This window comes from Haliaeetus albicilla, chromosome 12 (genome assembly GCF_947461875.1).
Source record: "Haliaeetus albicilla chromosome 12, bHalAlb1.1, whole genome shotgun sequence".
In the NCBI taxonomy this organism is placed as follows: domain Eukaryota; kingdom Metazoa; phylum Chordata; class Aves; order Accipitriformes; family Accipitridae; genus Haliaeetus; species Haliaeetus albicilla.
Window position 1 is genome coordinate 8,979,851 of NC_091494.1, and position 23,284 is coordinate 9,003,134.

At 38.9% G+C, this 23,284-nt stretch overlaps 2 protein-coding genes and 1 long non-coding RNA gene across 12 annotated transcripts in view; 1 reads left to right on the plus strand and 2 right to left on the minus strand.

The window, feature by feature from the left end:
* Positions 1–4,976, plus strand: part of CA12 (carbonic anhydrase 12) — a 50,858-nt gene extending 45,882 nt beyond the window's left edge. For all 4 annotated transcript variants that reach the window (XM_069797966.1, XM_069797967.1, XM_069797968.1 and 1 more), the window contains 2 exons: positions 2,148–2,232; positions 3,258–4,976. In XM_069797966.1, coding sequence (XP_069654067.1) covers positions 2,148–2,232; positions 3,258–3,342 — 170 coding nt within the window. In that variant the 3' untranslated portion in view covers positions 3,343–4,976. The remainder of the gene's footprint in view (positions 1–2,147; positions 2,233–3,257) is intronic.
* On the minus strand, positions 1,685–10,571 carry LOC138688007 (uncharacterized). The gene is made up of 4 exons (XR_011327036.1): positions 9,535–10,571; positions 4,922–5,094; positions 2,790–2,886; positions 1,685–1,766 (listed from the first exon to the last, which is right to left on the minus strand). It is a non-coding gene; the product is annotated as an uncharacterized lncRNA (long non-coding RNA).
* A 5,122-nt stretch (positions 10,572–15,693) lies between these two features.
* Positions 15,694–23,284, minus strand: part of RAB8B (RAB8B, member RAS oncogene family) — a 32,141-nt gene continuing 24,550 nt past the window's right edge. Inside the window, exons 8-10 of one of the 7 annotated variants that reach the window (XM_069797975.1) lie at positions 23,190–23,214; positions 20,708–20,780; positions 15,694–15,852 (exon numbers count right to left, since the gene is read on the minus strand). In XM_069797975.1, the coding sequence (XP_069654076.1) occupies positions 20,731–20,780; positions 23,190–23,214 (75 nt within the window). In that variant the 3' untranslated portion in view covers positions 15,694–15,852; positions 20,708–20,730. Of the gene's footprint in view, positions 15,891–19,047; positions 23,215–23,284 lie in introns of those variants that run through there. The other 6 variants (XM_069797974.1, XR_011327038.1, XM_069797973.1 and 3 more) reach the window with 6 other exon arrangements.

Sequence of the window (23,284 nt, forward strand, 5' to 3'; positions counted from 1 at the left end):
ACAGAAATAGTGTAAGCATTATTATTTCCATCTATGCGGGAAAATTTGACCCAGATGTGACTTTCTCAAAATTGTTGCTGTGAACCAGTGCCAAACCCAAGAATAACATTTGGCTCCCATGCAGAGGTGACACCAGCTATAAAAGCATTTTCAATGTCTCTTTAAACTTGGCATGACTTAACCAGGGTTGAATTGTATGGGTTATTGCCCATCCTGCTGTTCTCACCCAAGAACTGGTCTCTATGGCTATGAAAGGCATTGCTCAGCACTACTTTAATAGAAACCCCATTCAGTCTAAGTACATTTAATTACAAAAGCTCATTGACTCTATCAGTGAACCATAGAAAAATGTTCTACCCATTTCAAAAAAGGTATTCATCACCCCTGTAATCTCACATTCCACCTACTATAGCCACAAAGGCTCCCTCACAGGTGCAGTCCCTCACCTTAAGGGGAAGGAAAAAAAAAAAAAGGGTTCCTGGCAAAGCACAATTAAAGTGCACCTGGTTGCTTGCTGCAAGTGCCAAGCCTGATGCAGCCAGCTGTACCACAGACACTTACTAAGAAGGGAAGGAGAAACCATACACAGAATCATGGCTTGGGTCAGGCAACCACAGAAATTTGTGAAAGAAATCCTGTTGTGCACACTCTAGGCCACTACTAAAGCAGGTTTTCAGAGTAACTTTTCTGCCTTTTCAGTATCAAGACTGAGGGCTGCTATCTTCACCTGAGCACAGACACCACAAGATGGGGCCATTGAGCTGTGTTTTGTATCAAAAATGCAACGGACCAAACCGTTCGGTCCTCCGCCTTTTGATGCCAGTAATTAAAATCTAAATTCATGCTCACTATTAACAAGGACTACATTTCAAAATGTCTCTAATCTTAAAGGATTATTCAGAAAAACTCAAACATGTTTATAATGTGTTTTGCCTGTCAGCAATCTATTCTAATAAAATCAGCTTCACGTTCTTGCAGCTGAAATTTATTATGATGTTCAAACCTTCCACTGCCCCCAAGTTAAATGGGAACTGGTGTCTAGCTCTGATTATAGCACCATGCTGAAATACTATCTAACTAAATTTGCAAGAAGGTCTTCTCATCAAACAGAAATGCCCCCTACCCTTCCTCTTCAAACTACAAGCTCTCTTTCTACAATTATCTATTTGGTGTTATATTTTGTTGCCCATTTGATGCACCTTTACTATAACAAAACTCCCCTTTTTTAAAATACAGGTTTTTTTCAACTCCACAGATTGCAAGCTTCTTCTATTCAGTTGGACTCAAAATTAATAAAGCATCTAGTGGGTTAAATGGGATACGGTTAAACTCCAGGTTTTACATTTCTGTTTTCTCAACAGCTTATTTAATAAGAGAAAATATTTAGATGGAATACTTGATACCTGTCAGCTTCCCTCTGGGATGGTTCTGATGTTCCTTAGAGAGGAACAGTCATCTGATAAAATATTAAAAAAATGTGTACATGAATTATGAAAATGCAGTTAAGAAAAGTGTGCTCACCTTCAGGGTCTTTGGGAAGGCCAAAATAAATAAAAATACTTTCATTGCCAAAAATATAGGAAGGTCATTATCAGAGACGGCATTATAATGATAATGCTCAACATCTCAATGCAAACATGAGATCACTCAGTTCTTCACACTAATATCCTGAATTCATTCTTACCTTCATAGATGCCTTTAAGCAATGTTCTCAAGAGCAAAGCATATCACTCTTCAGCTGTCCACATTAAACGGTGTTCTTCTGCCTTGAAAAAACAAAAGGCATCAAATTTAACATCCTTAGTTGCCTGGGTTTAGTTGTTCAGTTTTGCTTATGCCCTCTCATAGATTATAGCATTGAAACCCAAAGAGTTTCTGATCTGCTATGCCTGTGCCTGCATGTTGGCTTTGTGACTTCAGCAGGTGTCTAAATTCACAGCACTGTGAACTGTGGATCCATTTGTGGGATTAGGACCTTCCAGTATACATCTATGCAAAGTTATCCATTCCATAATTGCAAAGTGGTATGAGCAGGCTGTAGGAAAGTTGCAGATGCAGAATGCAAATGTTATGACAGATTAGAGACTAACATTCTCCTCTCAAGTAAATGAAGTTAACTGTTTTGTATGCTTTCCCTCTTTTCTTAGGTTTTGTTGCTTCTGTTGTGATAGCCTGCATTCTGGGAGTTCTCATCATTCTTGCAGTAGCCTTCTGGCTACTGAAGAGGAAAAGGTAAGATGTCCAGCTGTTTGTCACATCACAGGAAAAGAAGTCAAACCAAATTTTTCTTCTGACACAAAGAAGTGCTTGTGTGTCCAAAACCTTGCACGTTTTTAATAGTGGTAATGTTTGATCTTTTATACAATACAATCTCTTCCTACAAGCTTTGATTTGTTTTTATCACTGTAGATGTTATTTCTCCTGTATCATATACTCCAAAGTAATTCTATTTTATTGCCAGCAAAATATACTTATATGGCTAAAAGGCCTCTACTTGCTATGACCTTTGTGCCACAGTGGCCACCATTCTGCCACTGTAGGAATGGTTGGGTTTTGTGAAAAGCAACTATATAGGGTTGTTTTTCCACAAAATAATAATTACTGGAATAGTGCTCATGTAAACCCTTAAAAGATACAAGGAAAGGAAATAGAGAATTGTATGTGAGTACCAGGGAGAACACAAAACTACTTTCTACTCTAGGTATTGACTGCTCCCACTAGCAGTTAGGAAATGAGACTCCCTTTCCAGGCTAAGCGGGACAAGCAGGCTGGGTTGATAATAGACTTACCCAGTTTTTCTGTTTCTGAATTGCCATTTGTTCTTTTTCTTGTTCTTTTTGCTAGCATTGCTGCTCCTAATTGCTTTTTTAATCCTTTCATTTTTTCCTAGAACAGTAAGTGAAACAAGAGGGGAATGAAGTTTTAGAAAAAACTTCTCCCAAAGGTCACCTCATTTAAGGGGAAGAAATCTGTACTGACAAGAGATCGTTTAGCCAGACTGTTTGCCACCAAAGCCAAATTCTGGAAAAAAGACTAAGATTACAAACTTTCCTACAGCCTGATCCCTTTGCAGTCAGCATTGACTCTGCCACACAGAATGCATTCTCCTGAAATATTTGTAACAATAAGCTACTGTGACATTTGCACTGGTACAGAGAAAAATAATCTCATGCATGCATAATTGACCATTTTAAGTAACCAATGGTGCTTTTCCTTCATCAGAATTACAATTGTTTAACACATTTCTTTTATTTTAGCTGCAAAAAGGGAGGTGAAGACAACAGAGGAGTCATCTACAAACCAGGCACGTACAAGGAGGAAGAAGACATCTCCAAACTTTGATGCCCCTGCTCTGTCACAAAAGCCCCTATTCATTCACAGCACTGATTTGGTGGAACATGTCTCTTGTTCTTGGCTAAAGATAAGCCTCAAGAGTGTTCTAAAAATGTACCAGCCAAAAGTTTTCTGTAGCCCTTGTTCTCTTGTTTTCCAGGGAGATAGGATCAGTGAATACTCCTGAGCTAAATTCCTCACCACATTCTTTCCATGTTTGCTGCTTACTGAGTCTGGGTCTTTTAATTGATTTTACAGTTAATCCTAAACTCCCATTTTATGGTTTGTTTAGCACAGATTTTCCCACAGGTATTCAAGTCTGAAGACACTCATCAATCTACAAGGACTCTTCCCTGCTAAATCAAGGTATTGGTTTTAGCATCATGAATATAAACAAGATAAAGGGCAATGTGTATTTGAGATAAGAATTTGAACTAGGTTGTTCAGCAGATCCAGTTTTTAAAATCACAGCATACGATGCTAGTACATTCACCAGTGGCTTTGTAACAGAAATATTAGAGGTAAAGACAAGTGTAAACGCAATGAGAGCCACATGGATTGTTAATGGGGTTCTCTGGAATCCCCAGGAACTGAGTGCTGAAAAACCACTACTGCTAGAGGAATGGCTCACTTTCCAGTTATTACATAGCCTCACAAATCTGTTACAGACATCAGCCTCTGTCTGTCATTAGAATTAGAGAAGGACCTTGTCTTATTATCCTGCTCTTATTTATAGTGTGTGCATGAATGCTGTGGAGATAATGCAGTTGCTGCTGCTTTTAAGCAGACTTGTCATTTAATCATGAAATCTTGATTGATTTTACAGTGTATATTACAACTGCAATTATACAGTAGACAGTTTCACTGATTTAGTTCTCTGAATTTAGTAAGTTAATTATTAGAAAGTAATCAAAATTACCTTTTCAAATCTCATAAGCTAGATACTCTTGAGTCTCATTATGCATTTTTGAAAGTGAGAAGCATAAACCTAACTCTGTTTCCACTGAAGACAATGTGAAATGTCATTGACTTCAGGAAGAACAGTGTTTAGCCAGCCTAGCCCCAGATGTATACAGAATTCCTCTTGAATTTGCCATCTAAAGCTAGGGTCTGAAATGTTTGTACTTCAGTACACAGGCAGGAAGTCATTGAGCACAGGCTTATACCTAAAATAACTTCAGGTCTGAAAGCTGCTAAACACTACCGGGGAAATTCCAGTCTGAACTTTACACTTAGGTCCATTTTATATTCAGTACCATCACCACCACATTTGTGATTTTAAATAAATAAATTATTACTGTATGTGTTTTCTCCTTTAAAGACGGCAGATGCATACTTACGTTTTAGATTCTAGCCTTTCCACCCCCAAGAAAACTGTTTGATGTCAAAAGCAAGCTTTTGAGTGAAAGGAGAAATAACTTATTAATACTTACTGTACATGAAATTTAGGAGCATAATCTTACAACTAAGTACATTGCATTTGCCAGCATTTTTATCTCGCATAAACAAGCACATAAATATCATCTTGTTGAAATGTTTCGAATTACTTAAAAAGCAGCATTTGTGTGCTATGGGGAACATTACTTACTCTTTGAATACAGGTGTTTAAAGACAAGAATAGATAATAAATTTTTATGATGTTTCTTTGGTTTCTCTTATTTCTTCTAGAAGAGTAACATTCTAATTAGTATTTTAATCTTCAGCTCAGCTGATTAGAAACATTGATCAATCACTTTTTTTTGCATGCAACATCCTTGGCATCTATAAAAAGAAGCATAAAAACTTCAGCCAAATACTATATGCTTACTGCGAGGAAAAGTCTCACATAACCAACATAGAAAAAATTACACATTAGGCAAAAAAAGTCTCTTTCAGAACTATTTCTTAAGCAAAAGAACAAACTGAAGAGGGATTCACACAAATCGTATTCCTGCTACTACCACTTGTAACACTCTCTAGCTGCATGGAGTCCTCCTATGAAATCCATGCTGCCTTTGAAAATGCAAGCACGTGGCAATTTTTGTTTTTCCTTAATACTATATTACCAGTTTGCACTGCCAGTGGTCCCTGAGCTGAAAGAATCTAATTCCATATGTTTTCTGGGCTCTTTAGCCACTATCATTTAATAAACCTATTGAAGTATCACATTTTTTTAATACTTACCAGGACATTTCTTTTCTCATTCTTACATGCACAACATGTCAGATGTCTGGAAAAATCAAGCATGATCAGAAAGACAGATGCAGTTAACACACTACCATAATAAATTAAATCAAGTTACAAAAATCACAATTGACTCCTTTTTAAATTGAATTACCCATTTTTGAGGCTCCAATAGCAGAAATGAAGCCTAAATAATTTAAGCCAGAAAAGAAGTGAAAGAGTTAGATGCCACAAGGGTTATAGAGCTCTCCTTCCATTTCCTTGTGATATAAGGAAACTCATTCCTTTGTGTTACAATGCACCTACAGCATGACTATTCTCAAGCAGATTATTCTCAAGTCCAAACTCAGGAGTATTCACTTCTTGTAAGCAAATATGAATATCCTCATAGCGGTGCTTTACTCATTGCCCTACTTCCTGGTTTAGTCAAGAATTTCTCCTCTCAGGAAGAGGTTATCAAAATAGCAGCTACCAGGTTTTCTTTTTTTCTTCAGAAAGGAGAACTTACTTCAGGACATCCTATCATAGTTTATATAACAAAGTTTGAAGTCAGGTTGGTACAACTTTGTCCGAACTGGTTGACCAAGCTGTATTTGTGGTTAAAAAAAAGGTATATGACAATTAAGTCACAATTAATAGTCACAAGACTATTCTGCTAGAAGGTGTATACAGTGGGATCATGATAAATATCTTACTTTTACATTTTGTCCACTGTGAACAGTGTAGGGGTACAATACATCTTGCACAACTAAGCGTATTTCAAAATTTACTCAGGAAGCACTGAGAAGCACCAAGTCACAAAAAGTTCTGCATTTGTCATATCTATTGTATGAAAACAAACCCTAAAGGATTACTTTTAATATATACACCTAAAATCTAATGACCAACAAAAGCAAATTTTAACTTCTGAGGAAGTGTATTAAATATAGAAGATTTAAAAAAAAAAAGGCTTCTTGACTTCAGCTAAAATTGAGGAAGAAAATGGAGTTGTTTTGCTATTGCAAAGCTTACTGTGTTGAAGGAAAATGTTATTTTCATTAATTCTGTAGCAAGATCAATATATTAATTCTCATCTAAGTTTAAGACCTAGTCATCAGCTTTAAATCTCTTACCCATAGTTAAACATATATATTTAACATTGAATCATTTGTCTTACTATTGCAGAAAGCTGCAAGTGAACTAGTAAGTTCTCAGATGTGTGGTATCCATGAGGAGGTTTGAATTGTGCATTTCAAACAGCTGCCGGACAAAAGCCAAGTAACGTAGTAAACAAATACAGGTTTTTTCCTCCCCCTAAATTCAAGAAGGCATCAGTTGCTCTAAATGTGTAGAGAGATTATAGAGGATATTAGGCACTATCTGGGATGCTGATGAGCTAAAAGGAAGTCACTGTCCCTGCATAACAAGCAGCGTTTCAGATTTTGAAGGGAGCCACCTGCAGTGAAGAAAGTCTAAGTCCCCATGAGGATCAGGGTAATAAAGAATGGCAGTATGCTCCCTTCATAGTGAGGATGCAGAAAAGTCTGCAAAAATAAAAATAAAGTAGCAGGAAGTAAGTAAATCCAGAGTTCTTCACATGAGAAGAGATAGTTGGTGTCAAACTGCTAGGGAAGTAAAATGAAAAGGTGTCATTTTAAATAAATCAGAGCTTTTAAAAAAAACAGAGTTCTGTAATATGCAGTGTGTTAGCTGCAGCTGTCTGTCCCAGAGTTTCATCCATTTCAGCACTCAGGATCAGCAGACCCAGTAACCCCAAAGTGAAGGAACACAGCAAACTACAAAGACAATGGGAAAATCAATTGTATCCCATGGCTGGGTAGCTGGATACCCAGAATTGGACAAATGCTGGGTGGAATATTGCCCTCAACTTTCACACTACAAATAAATCATCAGTGTGTACCTCTGCTCATTTTATAGTGGCCTGATAATCTGCCCCACTTTCTATTTCTCCTACTGTCAAGACCTTAAGGAAATGAAACTGATTGGTGAACTCATGAAACCCAATGCCATCAGGTGGCTCAGAACAACCAGCACCACTACCAATCATTGCTTTTTTATTATTTTCAAGTTACTATTTCCAAGTAATCAAATTTTCTGAAATTCTGAAAGAAAACTGTAAATAGTTATTCTTACACATAGAGTATATTTTGAAAAATCGGTTTATGAATTAATTGTGGTGTGGGTTTTTTTAAACCACAAATACAGCTTGGGACATAAAAATTTAAAAAGACACTGCGAGGTTTCTATTACTGCCTTGCAAGGAATAGTCAAATCTTATTAACTTTCACTTTATTTTATTTTCCTTGTTTGTCCTTCTACCTAAAAAAACACAAACATTTTTCTTCATCACTAGAAAATGTAAACTGGAGCTTAACCTACCCCACAGGCCTCTTTAAAAGAAGGCAATATTTATATGTCCTATATTTCAAAAATGCCAGATAATCAGGAACATTACAGAAACGTAAAATCTGACACCTTGTTTCAGTTTTGGCTGCCTATTCAACACATAAATGTTTACAGACAGATTTCAAATTCCCTGTACTTTAATTAAGCTCAACAAAAGCAAACAGAAGACTTTGTAAGACACATACAAAATTTCCCCCCATGTTCATTTTTCAGAGTTGATGAAAAACCACCAGTGACTGCTGGATGGCCTTACATGGCTGTACAACACTTGGAGTGGCTGTATCCAACTGCCAAGAGCAGTGCAGGCTGACATGACTAAGTATCCAGCACCAGGATACACTGAAGTCTCCATTTCTTTAACATGAACGTTTAGTACATGCTTGGCTCTTCACAGAATAAGTAAGAAGTAAGAAAGAAATGGTGGCTTGAAAGCCTCAGGGAACCAAGCAGCTCACACAACCATTTAAATGTTTTGGTAGTACCTGTTTTAGACGATTTGATTATATTAAAAGCCTTTCTTGACCGTCCCAGAGGCTCTGCCCACATTCTAATCTAGAACCGTAACCCACTTACTGCACAGCTTTAGACAATTTATGTATTCACTACTTTTTCTGAAATTTAAAAAGTTGTTCTGTAACTAACCTAACTCATTGTACCTTGTCCACTCATAAAAAGACTTTCTACCACAATATAGCAACTACGGTTTTAGAACATCATTCCTCACCGAGAAAAGACTTCTGGCTAGCAAATCAACTCCTGATACTAGGATCATTCAAAATAAGTAATTTTATTAATAAAAAGCATTCCTGTGAGTGTTAAGTTCTACCCTGCCATTCTCACAATTTGAGCTATTACAAAAAAGTGTCAAAGCCATTTTGAAAAAATGGTTTTGCAAGCCTTCCTATTTTTGACCAGCTAAATAGAAAAGCATGCAGTTAAACGTGGAAATAATACCCATCACTTGTACCTAACTCTTAATCAGCACATGAGTTGTGACAATACACTAAATTACCATGTAGCTTTTTAATGTGAAATTATGAAACAAAAGTTCCCCAGACAACTTTTAGCCTGTTACATGAAACTGCACATAGTTGTTTCTGTGGTATTGCAGAACTACAGTAAGATATATAAATGAGCCACTGTTAACTGTCTCCTTTTCAGTTCTCAGTACAGTCATAGAGAAATATAGAGCAATTGTCTGTGGATGAAAATGGCTATACCTCAACTGCAGTGAACTGTATTATAATTCACATTAGCTGCAGATACTTACCTAGACCTCAGGAAGGAAAAAAGACCCTCAAACAAATCTACATTTAAAATGTGCATTTTTATCAAATCAGGTCTTATTATCAAAGTCAGTAAAATATATGTAAATGAATGTAAAACTACAAGTTTATGACAATTTAAAAGAACAGAACTTGGAAATTTTGCACATTTCATTAATAAATTAGTTTTATTTGAGCAAAACATATATATTGCATAGTCTCAGAAAAAAAAAATAGTTCCAAAAAAGAACTCAAAAGTCCAATTATTTTGTTTTCTTTTAAAAACATAATTAACAACTATTACTAAAAATAATATGTGACAGTTTCTGATTCCAGAGAAGTGAAATGGCACCATCTAGTGACTTACCAATTAGAAAATCAAGTCAGGAAAGTTGTCACTTCTTTTACTTCCTCACCACACCATACATTCAAGTTTGGAAACAATAGCAAAAGGAAATGTAAAAATAAACATGAATGCTGGAACACTTACTATGGAACAAGGAATTGAAAGTCAAGTGTTACTACTCAAGGATTATTTTTCTACTAAACTAGGTACCTGTAGTCTTCAGTATATTAAAATGTTTTTGAAGGCACATACAATATAAGTTTAATAGTCACATACTACTGACCCAAATATCTTCCCAGGAAAGCCAAATGCTTTTTAAGCAATGGCCACAACAGCTTATTCAGGAGTTTTCTATCAATTAATGATAACACACATAGTCATCAAACGTTATGAATAAAAATCAAGTAAGTTTGGATGTATCTAACTCTTCACTGACAAAATCAAGTAAGGCAGCAGCTCCTCCTCTTCAATTAGTAACAACACATCATAATTTGCACAGGCACCGTGATCCTATGTGTATATGTTCACTGATTCACATTTCCAGCAGATTGCCTGCAAGCTGCCAGCATAGAACATTTCTAAGCTATTTTGCCAGAACTAAACTTTAACTGCTTCTGTACAGACTGCATATATTTTATAACATCTTCTAGAAATTCATCCACTAGAAAAATACAGGCAAAAGCAGAACATTTGCTACTTATATTTTTTCCTCTGTGCTTTTCTTAAAGGAATATATTGAAAAAAACCTTAGTCACTTTTTTCTCAGCAAAAAGTCATATGCCCTCTGGAGGACTATCAAGGAGGGCTTTTCTTTTAGGAATTGCTGTACAAAAAGTGAAAGAGTGAAGGAGGTTGCGCAGTGGAGATTCTATACTCTTCACACATTTTCCACCAATGTTTCCTCTTCTGTTCTTTGCTTTCTGTGTGTATTTAATAAACATGAAGAGTTTCTTGCTTTGCTAGAAAAGTTAACTCTCTAGCAACTCAAAAAAACCCCCACCAAAACCCACCACTCTATAAACTTTTAGTTTCCCACCCTAAAAAGTGGGACAGGTTGCAATTATAGCATCAGAGGATTATCTTTTTTTACACACTGAGAGACTGAAAATACTTTGTGAAGAACATTACCGTGATCTGAGGCTCTGCTGTCTTCTCGCTTATCCATAGCTCTATGGCAGGGCAAAGAATACTACCTATTCCTAATAAAAACAAGATAAATAACGTTAACAACTGTTTATTGCAACAGGGTTGAAAGCCATTAAGAAAAGCAACAGACAGGAGAGTTGGCATTGCTTCATACTGCTACAATCTTCAGCAAGAACAAGTAAAAAAAACTCATCAGGGAAATCACAGAAGAGCAAGCTACTACAAGCTACTACAGGTAAGGACCATATTCCAAGAACACATGGATAAAATACTTTCTGGTTAGAACAAGCACTGGGTCAAACAATTTTATGCACTAACTTCAACATACGCAACTGGCCCAGATTACATTATTTCTCTATTTCTATGAACCAATTCTCCACACAGATACCTATTTTAGCTTTGGCAGAGCACAGAAACATGTATTTGAACAGACTGCCCTTCCTCTTTCAAAACTGATTTCATTTTAAGCTGAAATTTATGCCTGCAAGAATGGTTTTCAGCTGACACAGTAAAAATGGGGGTCTTGTAATCAGTCTTTTGAGAACACCTGCAGAGCTCACTTTAACTTTTACAAAAACCTGTATGATTTTCAAAATGTGATTTTTTTTAAAACTTTATTTGCAAATAGGTGGGGGTATTATTTATAAAAATTAATTGCCACTTGTTTTAACCATCATGGAGACAAACATAGTGGAAGTCCACAGACTCCCATTTGAAATGATGACTTTTCCAAGCTCAACTACAGATACAGTCATGGGACTAAAACAGCAAATGCTTCTGGTCATAAAAAGCAGTAAAATAAGGAAAAGACATGTTAGAGTATCTTCTGATTCTAAAATTTTGTATGAATACCCTGAATGAAAAGGCATGCAAATAATTCAAACAGAATATACAAACAAATATGCTTTTTTAGGACTAGCTGTTACTGTGTTTTGTCTTTAAGTTGGTTGCGCTAAACATTTGATAAGCTAATGTTCACCCACTGAATTAGTTACATAATTAAAAGGAGATATGTTAAACTGGTCCCTAAAATTAAAAGGAAAAAAGGTAATTTCTACTACTTAAAGCCTAATTTAGGACCCTGCATGCCTCGAAATAAAAGTAGCAGACAATGTCAGAGGAAAACTTGCTTGTCCTCTAAACCTTGCTTTTGATGTAGGTGAACCTCTGAAGGGGAGGCTGAGCTTACTTGTTGGAAACCACTGCTCTAGATCAAGAACAACAGACTTGCCATGGCGTCTTTTAAGAGGCACTTAAGCATCTGACACCTCCTTTAAAAATCGAAGGAGCATGAACCTTTAGATCTTGAATTAGTGAAACTAGTGAGCATGGTAGTATATTATCAGGGTATGGGGGGGGTCTTTGGTGACCAACCGAAAATCAGAGGCACAGACCAATTTTATAAATAGATGGTATCACTTAAAATACTCTAACTACGGTAAACGTGCAAAGATGGTCAACATACAGAGGTGTTGACCATCGCAGGCACCTCTATAACTGAATCTTTATTAATGTAATCTAATAATTGGTATAGTTATCATAACACAGTCTTCATCTTGGTCGCACAGGAAATGCTTAGGGCACTCTGACTGACTTCATACTTTGCATGCTATAGACGCAATCATGTATCCACACAAGACATGCACATGTATCTGTCAAAAAGCTGACAGAACTCCAGTGGCATCAAGTATATAATTCATTAGTATGGAGAAATATACACTAATCAAAATCAGTGTTGGTCACCTTTTCCCCAAAGCAAGAGGATTTTGGAAAGATTTTTGGAATACACATCAAAGTTTTCACTTGTTATTTGGAAACTGAAAATAAAAATAATATCTTTTTCTCTTGGTTTAACATCAGAAATCAATCTCTTGAAAGAAAACCACCTCCTTATCATTTTGCACATACTACCTGAATTATAAGAAGCTACCCATAAAGGACATTTACTGTTTGAGTTATTAAAGATTACTTTTCTGTCATAAAATGGTAATCACAGGGCACGTATCACAGAATGCTATGCATGCAATTCCAGGTCAGTGAAACAAGCTGTTGCTTTTGCACTCAACCATAGTCACTCATCTGACATTTTATATAGCAGTCACAAGACAACATATCATGATATCAAAGGCTACCATATGACACTGCAACCCACTTCTCAGAAAACTTACCTTACTCTACTAATTTTGTGCTCTCATTTAGACAGAATTTAAATAAAGGGAAAAAACACTTTTAAAGGTCAAATTTAATATTTCATTCTACATCCTTAAGCAAAAGGCAGTTTGGAAAGTTTATTATCGTTTAATCACTTTGATCTTTACAGAAAGAGCTACGGTGTCCTAAGTTGAAGAAAACTGGCAGGCAGTAATAACAGTAACTCATGAAAACTTCTATATATGTGGTTGAAAGGTGTTTGCTCTAATACTAAGTTTTAATGAAGAGCTGTGATAAATGAAATATAAACTACTTTGTTTTAAATCTTCTTTCTTTCCAAGAGGTAGCCCTTCCTATGGAAGAAAGTTTAAGGGTTAATTGACAGGGTTAATTGACAGGGTTAACCCTATTAGCTGTGTTTGACCTCCAATTTGCATTATAGACTAAAATGTAAAAATTAAAGTTCCTAAGTTTTATTATTTGCTTTAAGGCTGCAATCATTTTATTTTATATTATTAAACCTAACTCTTGAGAAAGTATGTTGCCAGAAGAGAACTGCTGATACTGAATACCGTTAGCTATTTGTCCAGTGTGATGCCACACTTAAGGAATCTCCAGTGAATGGGAAACATCATATGACTTCAGAAGTCTGTCGTAGGTAAATCGGAATAGTTCCTGGGGCAGAAAACACCACTCCAAAGATGAACACATTTTTCCATACTGATGCTTAATGGCTACCACCAATTTGCACAGCAACAAATCACACAAGGGAAGAAAGCAGCAGGAAGACCAGCCAGATGAAAGCCCTTCAATCAAAGAGGGGAGAAAAAACCCAAAGAACTGTTATGCATATTGCATTTTCCACTAGCATTTGAAATTTCTAATAAGAATCTCCATGAGGCAAATAAATTGGTTAGAGAGTTGCAGAGTAAATACCACAAAGAAATACATTCTAAAGAAGAGTGCATTTCCCATGACAAGAAACTATTTTTTAATAAAAATTAAACTAGCAATTTCATCTCTGATGTGGACAGGGTGGTTAAAAAACCAGTTAAGTAACTCTACCCATTTATGCAAACTACATTACTACTGAAAGAGGAAGGACTAGCTTCATTACACTGTGTGAGAAAATACAGAAAAGCAGGCCCACCTCTTAAAAACACTTTTGGTAAAGTCTGTTTCCTACCATGGCTACGGTTCTTGGGAATACCCACGAGGCACCAAAAATGAAACAATGCTGCCTTGAAAAGAATTTAAAAATGCATATGGAAACGGATGGCCTGCCTAAACATCGGAGCTGGAAGGGGCCCAAGCTGGCGAGTACGGGGCTGCGCGCACTGGGGGCTCATGGCCAGGCCTTCCCCAGGCGGGATCCCCTGGTCACCTCTGCAGGGCACACCAGCCCTCCAGGGCAGCTGCGGCAGGACAGAGGCTGTGCACTCCTGCACCCAGGGTGCCCACCCACCCACGTCCGCTTACTGTAATGCGGCATTGGGAGCTTCCTCACGAATGCCCCAGGAGTAACCAAACTAAACCTCCGTCACCACCACGTAGAGATCCCTGTTTTTTAAACCCCCAACCACTACAGCACAGCAACGTGGTGTCCACACGGCACAGCCCGTACCTGCCATCCCCAGCACTTTGTGCCCCAGAAGGGTGACTGAGGGCATGGGACACGGGATGGGGGACATTTATGGCCAAGGGGCGCAGCTGCCGAGGGTTCTCGTGGGAAGCCTGGGTGAAGGTCCCCTGCCACCGCCCGGGCCTGCGGGGCTGTGCTCCAGGACCACGTGAGGGCTGGTTTTCTGGGACAGAAGTGGCCAGAGCCCCCCCCGGGGGCCGTGGGGTACCCCGAGGTGGCGGCCCCACAGAAACGCCTGAGGAGAGACGAGTGCAGGGGTCAGCTGCCGTCACCATCTCAGAAAAGAACACTGCCCGCTGGGAGGGCCCGGTCGGGCGAGACCGAGACCGCGGCACGGCGCCGGCTGCCCTTGGGGGTGCGGGAGCACGCGTTGAGGGCAGCGGAGCTCAGGCCCGCTCGGCTCTGGGCCCGATGGCCTCCTCACCGGTCGCCCGGCCGGCAGGGCAGGGCGGGCCGGCCGCCTGCGACGAGGGAGGCGGCGCACAGCTGCAGAGCGCCGGCCCGACAGCGATGAGCCCGCGCCCCAGGAAGGCCGCCCCAACCCCAGCAGCCGCTGAGACGAGGGGCCGCGGCTGGCGGCTGGGGCCGCGGCTGGCGGCTCGGCCCGCCCCGGCCCCGCCCCCGCCCCGGGGAGGGAGCCCAGCGCCCTCCCCTCCCCCGGCAGCGCCGTGAGGCGGTCGGTGCCCGACGCCCGGCCCCGCCGACCGCCCTGCTGCCACCCGGCTTCGCGGGAAGCTCGTCTCTCTGCTCGCTGCCCCTGAAGGCGGGGCCGCCGCTTCCCGCCGGCCGTGCCGGTATCCTCATAGCCCAGGAGGTTTCCCTACCGCCGGGTGTGCGGCTGCCCGCCGGGACGAACCTGCCGCCGCGGCCTCGGCCGCCCGCGGGCTGTGAGGAGGACGTGGAGGGCCTGAGGCTGGACGGGCCGCGCCGCGCCGCTCCCCTCAGGCGGCGCTGGGCGGGAAGCGGGGTCGCGCCGTACCGACTCCGGTTTTAGAACGGCTTCGGTTCTACCTTCCGCTTCGCTGTTTTTTTCCTCTCCTCTCCCTTGAAACAGATAAAATACCTGCAGAGTGATGGAGCAGCGCGTGCTAGTTCTTTAACAGTTAATTAGTTGAATACTACTTTTAAAGGATTGCCCATCCCCACACTTGGCACGGGGAGTTGCGTAGCCATGGCTGAGGTTCAAGCACAGTGCTGTTCTGGAAAATTACTTACAAACGGTATTTAAGACACAGGTGGTAGCCTTTTCCCTGTAGTTTATTGGTTCAGAGCATAAATGCGTGTTTTACAAAGTCATTGCATTTCAGGTGAGGATGTTCAGAAGCAGTATTTGGCAGCATTAGACATTAATCTCATGGACAGAACTTGCTCAGGCTTCTTGGAAAAATTCATTCCTTCATCTAGAATACATACCAGAGCTAGTTAGTTGCTATCTTACCTGGAAGAAAAAAAAAAAAAAGTAAAGTAACACTAAGGATTTGCAAACAGCCTTTAAAGTAAACATTTAACTTTTCCTTAAAAAAAAAAAAAAGTAGTATTGACACAATAAGTTGCACTTCACGTGTAGAATTGGGTATGTAAAGTCTGCACTTTACCGATGAGCACACTGCCAGCAGTCCAACAAAATTACTTAAGTGGGTGAAATAGTGCCAAAATCCAAAGACAAGTATGCTCACAATAGCATCATCTCTTTATGCTGTTCCGCAAGGGTATTAAACCAAGTCAGAAAGGTTAGTGGCCACAATGGTGACATTTCCCTGAGAAATCAAAAACCATTTTGAAACAAATCCATCAATCTGAGACACCACTGCCTAACAGAAGGCCTTGGGATACCAGGTGTAGCTGTGTATCATGGACACTCCTTTGAAAGGAGTGGTGGCATAAGCAGAAAAAGTCACAACTGCAGTAAATAATCTCAATCATCTACTCAAGGAAGGTATTTAATAGGGCGAGATTCTCAACACTTAGTGATTGTTTACAGAATTTTTGTTCACTTTGAAGTCAGTACAATGCATACAAGAGTAGAGTTCAAGTTACACACACTTTCCACAATTCATTAAACATGTTAATTCCTCAGGTGAGGAAAATGCTTGGATCCTGCTCAAAACTTAACTTTATTTCACAAACTGAAGGAAGAATATGTACCGAGTATGTGCTCAGAGGAATTTGTAACATTTGTTCACACCAGAAGCTTAGTGCTGATGTGCTCTGCTGAAGACAGTAAAAGATTTCTGAAGCAACTACAAAACATCCTAGAGCACTAAAAATTCTCTTCAGCATGTTTTGCATTCCATTCCATGCCCTTTCTTTAAACCTCTAGACGGCATGAGTAACACTACGCAACCTAAAAGCTTCATTTATGTATCTCCTGAAGATTAGAACCTTTCTGAAGAAAAATTATTTTGAAATCTTACATTATATTGATGACTTTGGTATAGTACAAGAATTCTAAAGAGACGCTAGTCAACCAAGTTGGAAAAAGAATCATTTAGGAAAAAGGCAATTTACCAGATTATAAAAGCTGGACACATCCTACACGTGTACTCACAACTTACCTCTGGTCTACAACTGTGCACCATTTGTAAAGTAATTTATAGAATCATAGAATGGTTTGGGTTAGAAAGGACCTTAAAGGTCATCTAGTTCCAATGCCCCTGCCGTGGGCAGGGACACCTTTCACTAGACCAGGCTGCTCAAGCCCATCCAACCTGGCCTTGAACACTTCCAGGGATGGGGCATCCACAACCTCTCTGGGCAACCTGTTCCAGTGCCTCACCACCCTCACAGTGAAGAGCTCCTTCCTTACATCCACTCTAAGTCTACCCTCTTTAAAGCCATTACCCCTTGTCCTATCACTACAAGCCCTTGTAAAAAGTCCCTCTCTGGTTTTCTTGTAGGCCCTCTTTAGGTACTGGAAGGCTGCTGTAAGGTCTCCCTGGAGCCTTCTCTTCTCCAGGCTGAACAACCCCAGCTCCCTCAGCCTCTCTTCACAGGAGAGGTGCTCCAGCCCTCCTCTGGACTTGCTCCAACAGGTCCATGTCCTTCTTATGTTGGTGGCCCCACAGCTGAATGCAGTACTGCAGGTGGGGTTTCAGGAGAGCAGAGGGGCAGAATCAACTCCCTCAACCTGCTAGCCACACTTTTGACGCAGCCCAGAATGCGGCTGGCTTTCTGGGCTGCAAGTGCACAGTGCTGGCTCATATTCAGGTTTTCATCCACTAATACTCCCAAGTCCTTCTCTTCCAGGCTGCTCTCAATCCAGTTGTCACCCAGCCTGTATTTGTGCTTGGGGTTGCCCTGACCCATGTGTAGGACCTTGCAGTTGGCCTTGTTGAACTTCAGGAGGTTCACACAGGCCCACCTCTCAAGCCTGTAAAGGTCCCTCTGGATGGCATCCCTTCCTTGCTAGTCTGCAACCAAAAAAAGATCCAGGAACTGTAATAAATCACCATTTTTAAGCCATGTATGCCTGGTATTTCCTTTTAACAAACAGAGAATGCAAATGTATTTAAAATGTTATTGGGATGCAGATGCATGCCACTAACTCCTGTGAGAACTGAAGGACTTGCAGAAGTGATTTTAGGATTGCTGAGCATCTAGAACCAGTTCAGATCAAGGGCATCTGCAAAATAATGTTTAAACAGCTGGACCTAAAGCAGCAAACTTGTCTGGCAGAAGCAGTCTGAAAAAACAAAACCACACAACAAAACAAAACCAACAAATAATAAGGTGTAACAAGAATGTAACTCTAGCTTTCCGTTGCTTAAGGTAGAGAGACAATGCATTCTTTCAGCTAAATACAGTTTATTAGATGAACATGTAAAAAGCACAGATTTTAGAAGCTACCTGTCATCCATGTATTTCCCATTTATTCCTTAGGGTGCCCACTTGGGTGTCTTAACTATTAATCTGCTTTTGTCTTGGGTAGACAAAACCATTCTTTCCTTAGGTTTCCTAATTTTCATACCAGTTGTGAGTTATTGCCAAACCACAATAATTTGAAAGTCAAGAGCTATTGCTAATATAATATAATAGCCAACAAATATTTCTGTCAAATCCCTCAACATTCAGTGTTGAAGGAAGCTGGACAAACAGTATTTGCTATATTAATTAGTGATATTTGTGCCTCAGGTTACTTAAGAGCCTTACCTTTCACATAATGCTGATTTAAAACAGCAACAGCAACAACAAAGAAATATTAACAGCTTAAGTAAGTAGATAATTCTAAATCAAATTGGAGATTGTGTCTCATGTTATCTTTACTGGCATTGCTCAGAAGTTACTTTGGAAGAGTATTTCATGACACTAAATGTCTGGAAAATGGTTCCTTATGAAGCTGAAGGTCATTGAAATAATATACTTAAATTTAAGCAATAACTACAGGAATAGAGGAATTGCAGGAGAAATCTAAAGAACAGTCAAGTTTAGGAACAAGCAAAGCCATACAAAAACCCTTGTGGTTTGCCACTGAAGTTCAGCAAAGCTTTACAGGTGCAACTCAGCTGGGCACCCTTCCACAAGAGATGTACTGAAAATAGAGTGGAAATGCCAACTGTATAAAAACTACATGGAATATTTCATACAAAATACTCCAATACTTTTCATTATGTAACTTTTATTTGAGACACACATTGTTGTAAAAAAGTTCACACGGAATAATAAAACCATTGAGTGTGAAGGGTCTTTTTAGGGGTTGGGTTTGGTTTTTTGTCTATACACATCAATACAGAATTAATGATTAGGTTTACAAGTTAACCACATGACAAGTTCACTTTTCTCTGCAGGAGCTTTTCACATTACACCTTTATACCAGAGGTAAAATGTGCTTAAACACACACAGTAGAACAATCCTATTTCAAAATTAAGCATTTTCTCAAGGACTATACTTCTTATTCTGAATTTAGTAGCTACAAAGCATTAAAATAACTGAAGTTTTATTTGCAAAAATGTTTGTAAGGCCATAGGAATGCACTAAAATACTTAAATTCACCAGAAACAAGAAAAATCAATTGAAATCCTGCTTTTGTGGAGGAAAGAAATACAAGTTTTATTTATAAGAATGAGAATGGCATAAGCAGTTCAGTGAATGGAGGAGAAAAAAGACCTATTATCACCTACAGACCAATCCTTAAGAAGTTTAACATTGCAAAATTTCAGTTACATTAATAGATAACCAAACAGATGCATTTTCACAAATAACACATTTATGCATTTTAAATATTATTCATGTACTTTCAAATCATTATCCATTCACAATATCTTAATGTGATATGTATATTCAAGACTCCTTTATTCACTTGTGAAAATGATCCACTTAATTCACTTGACTTCAGCAGACTAGTATGGGAAAGGTACTTACAATAGGAAACACTTTCTGTAAAAAGAACTACAGGTCTGAAAAGTCAATTAGCATTTTTGAGACTGTCCCCCAAATAGAGAAGTGAGCTGCGTTAAGTTTCATGAGTGGTTTAAGCTTTAGCAATAATAGAACTTCCAGACAGTAAGTAAATCAAATATTCTATATACAGTCAACAAAAACTTCTTGTGCATGTTTTGCTGAGCACAGACTGAAAGCTAAAATTGCAAAGCACTGAGACCAGTTGGGGTTTTTTTGGTTTTGTTTTGTTTTTAAACCATTTAGAAAAATATTGGTCAAGATATAGTGCACAGACATGGGGCTGAGGGAAAGATTTCATAAAACTCCATAGCATAAGCAGCATTTTTGTTGTATCGAAATCCACCAAAAAATGTCTGCTTTTCCTGAAAGGTTAATGGCAATTTCTGGAATAAAACAGAAATACATTTGCTGCTTAATGAATAATTATATGACTTTCATTCTAATGGACATTAGAATACTAACTAGTTGACTGAGGTATAGTTAAGAGTCCTTCACAATTTAGATTATATAGTCTTGAGCAAAGTAGCAACAGAGACTGCACAAAACAATCATAGTGATATTAGAAAAGCCTGTAGTACCCAGCATCTGATGCACAGGCAGAACATACCATTTATCATCACCTGCTTGTCTAAAGGAAAATATAGCTAAAAAACTTTGCAGTAAAACATACAGCTGATTTGCATGCTAAGATACAGCACATTTTTCAATGTCTGACAAGGCAGACTGTACACAGAAAAAGGTCTATACTGACCAAAAGTTAGCACACCGATAAAGTGCAGCCACTAGCCATTTAATACTGCTGGAGAAGAGGGGTGGAGGCAAAACAACAAAGAAAGAGAGCGAAATCTGCATTTTACCTTATCCATAAGACCACATGAAATTAGAATTCTTCAGTTTCAGCAGGGGACAACAAAATTGCATTAAATTCTTCTACAAATAGAAAAAGATGAACTTTACATGAACATTAAGCAAAGTGAAATATTACTGCATTATTTTATCATGCATAAAGTGAATTTCCTATGGTCTTACCTCACATTTATGTACAGTTTAGCACAGCTAAATGTAAGAAAATAGCAAGGTTTTTTTTTCTCCCCCCCCATACAGAGCAGATACCCCAATTCGCTGCTGCTTCAAGAAGCACTTCATAGACCCTACTACTTACAGGCTCTTTCAAAGGGAAGTTCATGGAGACTAATATTGAATGAACATTTAACCACACAGCAAAGACAGGAAAAACAATACAAAGCATTCTGTAAACGGTGCCAAACACAGAACATGTCAGTTTTGGTTTCCAGACAACCCCTGAGATAAAAATCAAAGTATTACGACACCAAATAAGTCAGAGGTAAATTACTAAAAATAAACAACATTCATAATTGGTGTCACAACACTTTCTGTATAGAAGCACTTTTTTAAACCATACAGAAAACATAACTGCTTCAGCCTGTCCGAGAAAAACATCAAGGGTAGACAACAGAGCAGTTAGGGTTGCTTTGTATTTTCACTAAACCTTGTTGCCATGAAGATTTTTCTGTTTTAGTGCAGCAACAGCAGTTTATGAGATTCACCATCTAGTTACAATAACTATTTCTACTAAACTACATGTGGGGACAGGTTGATAACCACTTAAAACTTTATGGAACCAGCTACTAATGTTAAACCTTTTAAAATCTAATGCTATTGGCCCCCCGTTCACTTTCAAAATATTTACAACAGACCCAGAGATGACAAATTCAGTACCTGACATCACAAAATGAAGCAGTTATCTGTGGTAACAACCAACTCACTGTTTACAACTCTAGACAATGTAGTGAGGCAAAAGCAAGCACATCAGACATTAACTTTGACAATGACAGAATGCACCTATCCCCTAATAACAAACATGCTGGACACAAACTTGTAGTTAAAGCTTACAATGGTCCAAGTTTGGCACATCAACAGAACTAAAGCACCTGTTTTAATTGTTCATCGAGGAAATTTTTCAGAAGACAATAAAAAAGTAGTAGAACAAAGACTAGGTTATACAATGCTCAGTTGAGTAAAAAAAGGCAACTATGTTTCAACTCTGCTTCTAACAGTCTAGGTCACTGTACCAGTTTTTGATGAAAAAATAACTTAACTGCTTGAGCAGACCAAAGAGGGCTTCACACATTCAGCATTAACTCCATAACTAATAGTACATTACAGCCCTAATGTGACCGCTTCCTTAGTGCCAGAACTTGATAAATTTCAGCAACTGCACAGGAAGCTAGTTTTTGGACACCACTGTTGTCAGGGTCAATGCTTACAGACATTAACGAACTATCCTTAGAATTACAGTAGAAATGGAAGTCACCTTTAGAAGCAGTCATTTCTGAACAAATGAATCCACAAAGAGGTTACTCAAAAGTCATGCATTCAGCTTCCACAAGCCACTTAAGTGATAGTGATGAGGCCAATTTGTGACGATTTCAACTCCAGAGTGTACTTCATCAGAAACAAAAAAAGGTGCAGACAGTTTGAGCTAACAAAGGGAAGTTAAGTGAGGAAAGACACTGTGTTTATTCAAATAACTGAAAGGTGCATCTGTGAATCAGACAGTGACTGGCAATGCAGAACACAACTTTGCGAAGTCTGGTAAAGAAAGAAAAGCAACACACTACATTCAGAATAGAAGCCACAGCTTCTGCATGAACAGATTTGTGCATCTAAGAGAAAAAACCCATACAAATTGTTAAATGCCAATGGTTACAGTAATTCTCATCACTAGTGTGTCAACATCCATACTGCAGTCATGGCCACAAGTATACAGCATAGAAAATAATGGAAGTGAGACTTAATTTTTCCCCTGGCTCTTCTGCTTGAAAATAAATTTGTTTAAAAAGAAAAACCTGCACAAATCTGTTAAGAATCTTACTTACAAGTCAAACTGTGCAAATACAAATGTAAGATTGTGCTGTAACAGGCAGTAAGAGGCCAATATGGATGTGCAAAGTTAAAAGAAACATAGCAGCTTTTGCAACAGGCAATAAAACAGAAAGTAAAAAAGGAAAACAAGTTAACTCTTGCATTTGTGTCTCCACTTCATAGCTTCCATATCTGAGAAAGAAGAGCCTGACAGGTCAATAGGCTTAGTGAGCAAAATCCACTTGGTATTTTGTGTATCGCAGTCTACGTTCAATGGAGCTCTCAGCAGCAGCTTGGTGGTATTATTTCTGAGGCTTTGTGACCCTGTGCTTTCAAAGAAGCAGAAAAGGTTCTAAGTGTGCTGCAGTCTATCATTAGAAGTTCATCAAAGTAGCGTGCATCGAAAGAAGCTGCTCTTCTTAGATCGATTTTCTGTTATTTTTACTGGCCCACCTGCCCCTGACGAACTGTTGTCATTCTGAAAGAAAAAAGTATCAACATCATAAAATGCAGAAAAAATAAGTCTAGTTTTCCTAGTTTCCCTCCCT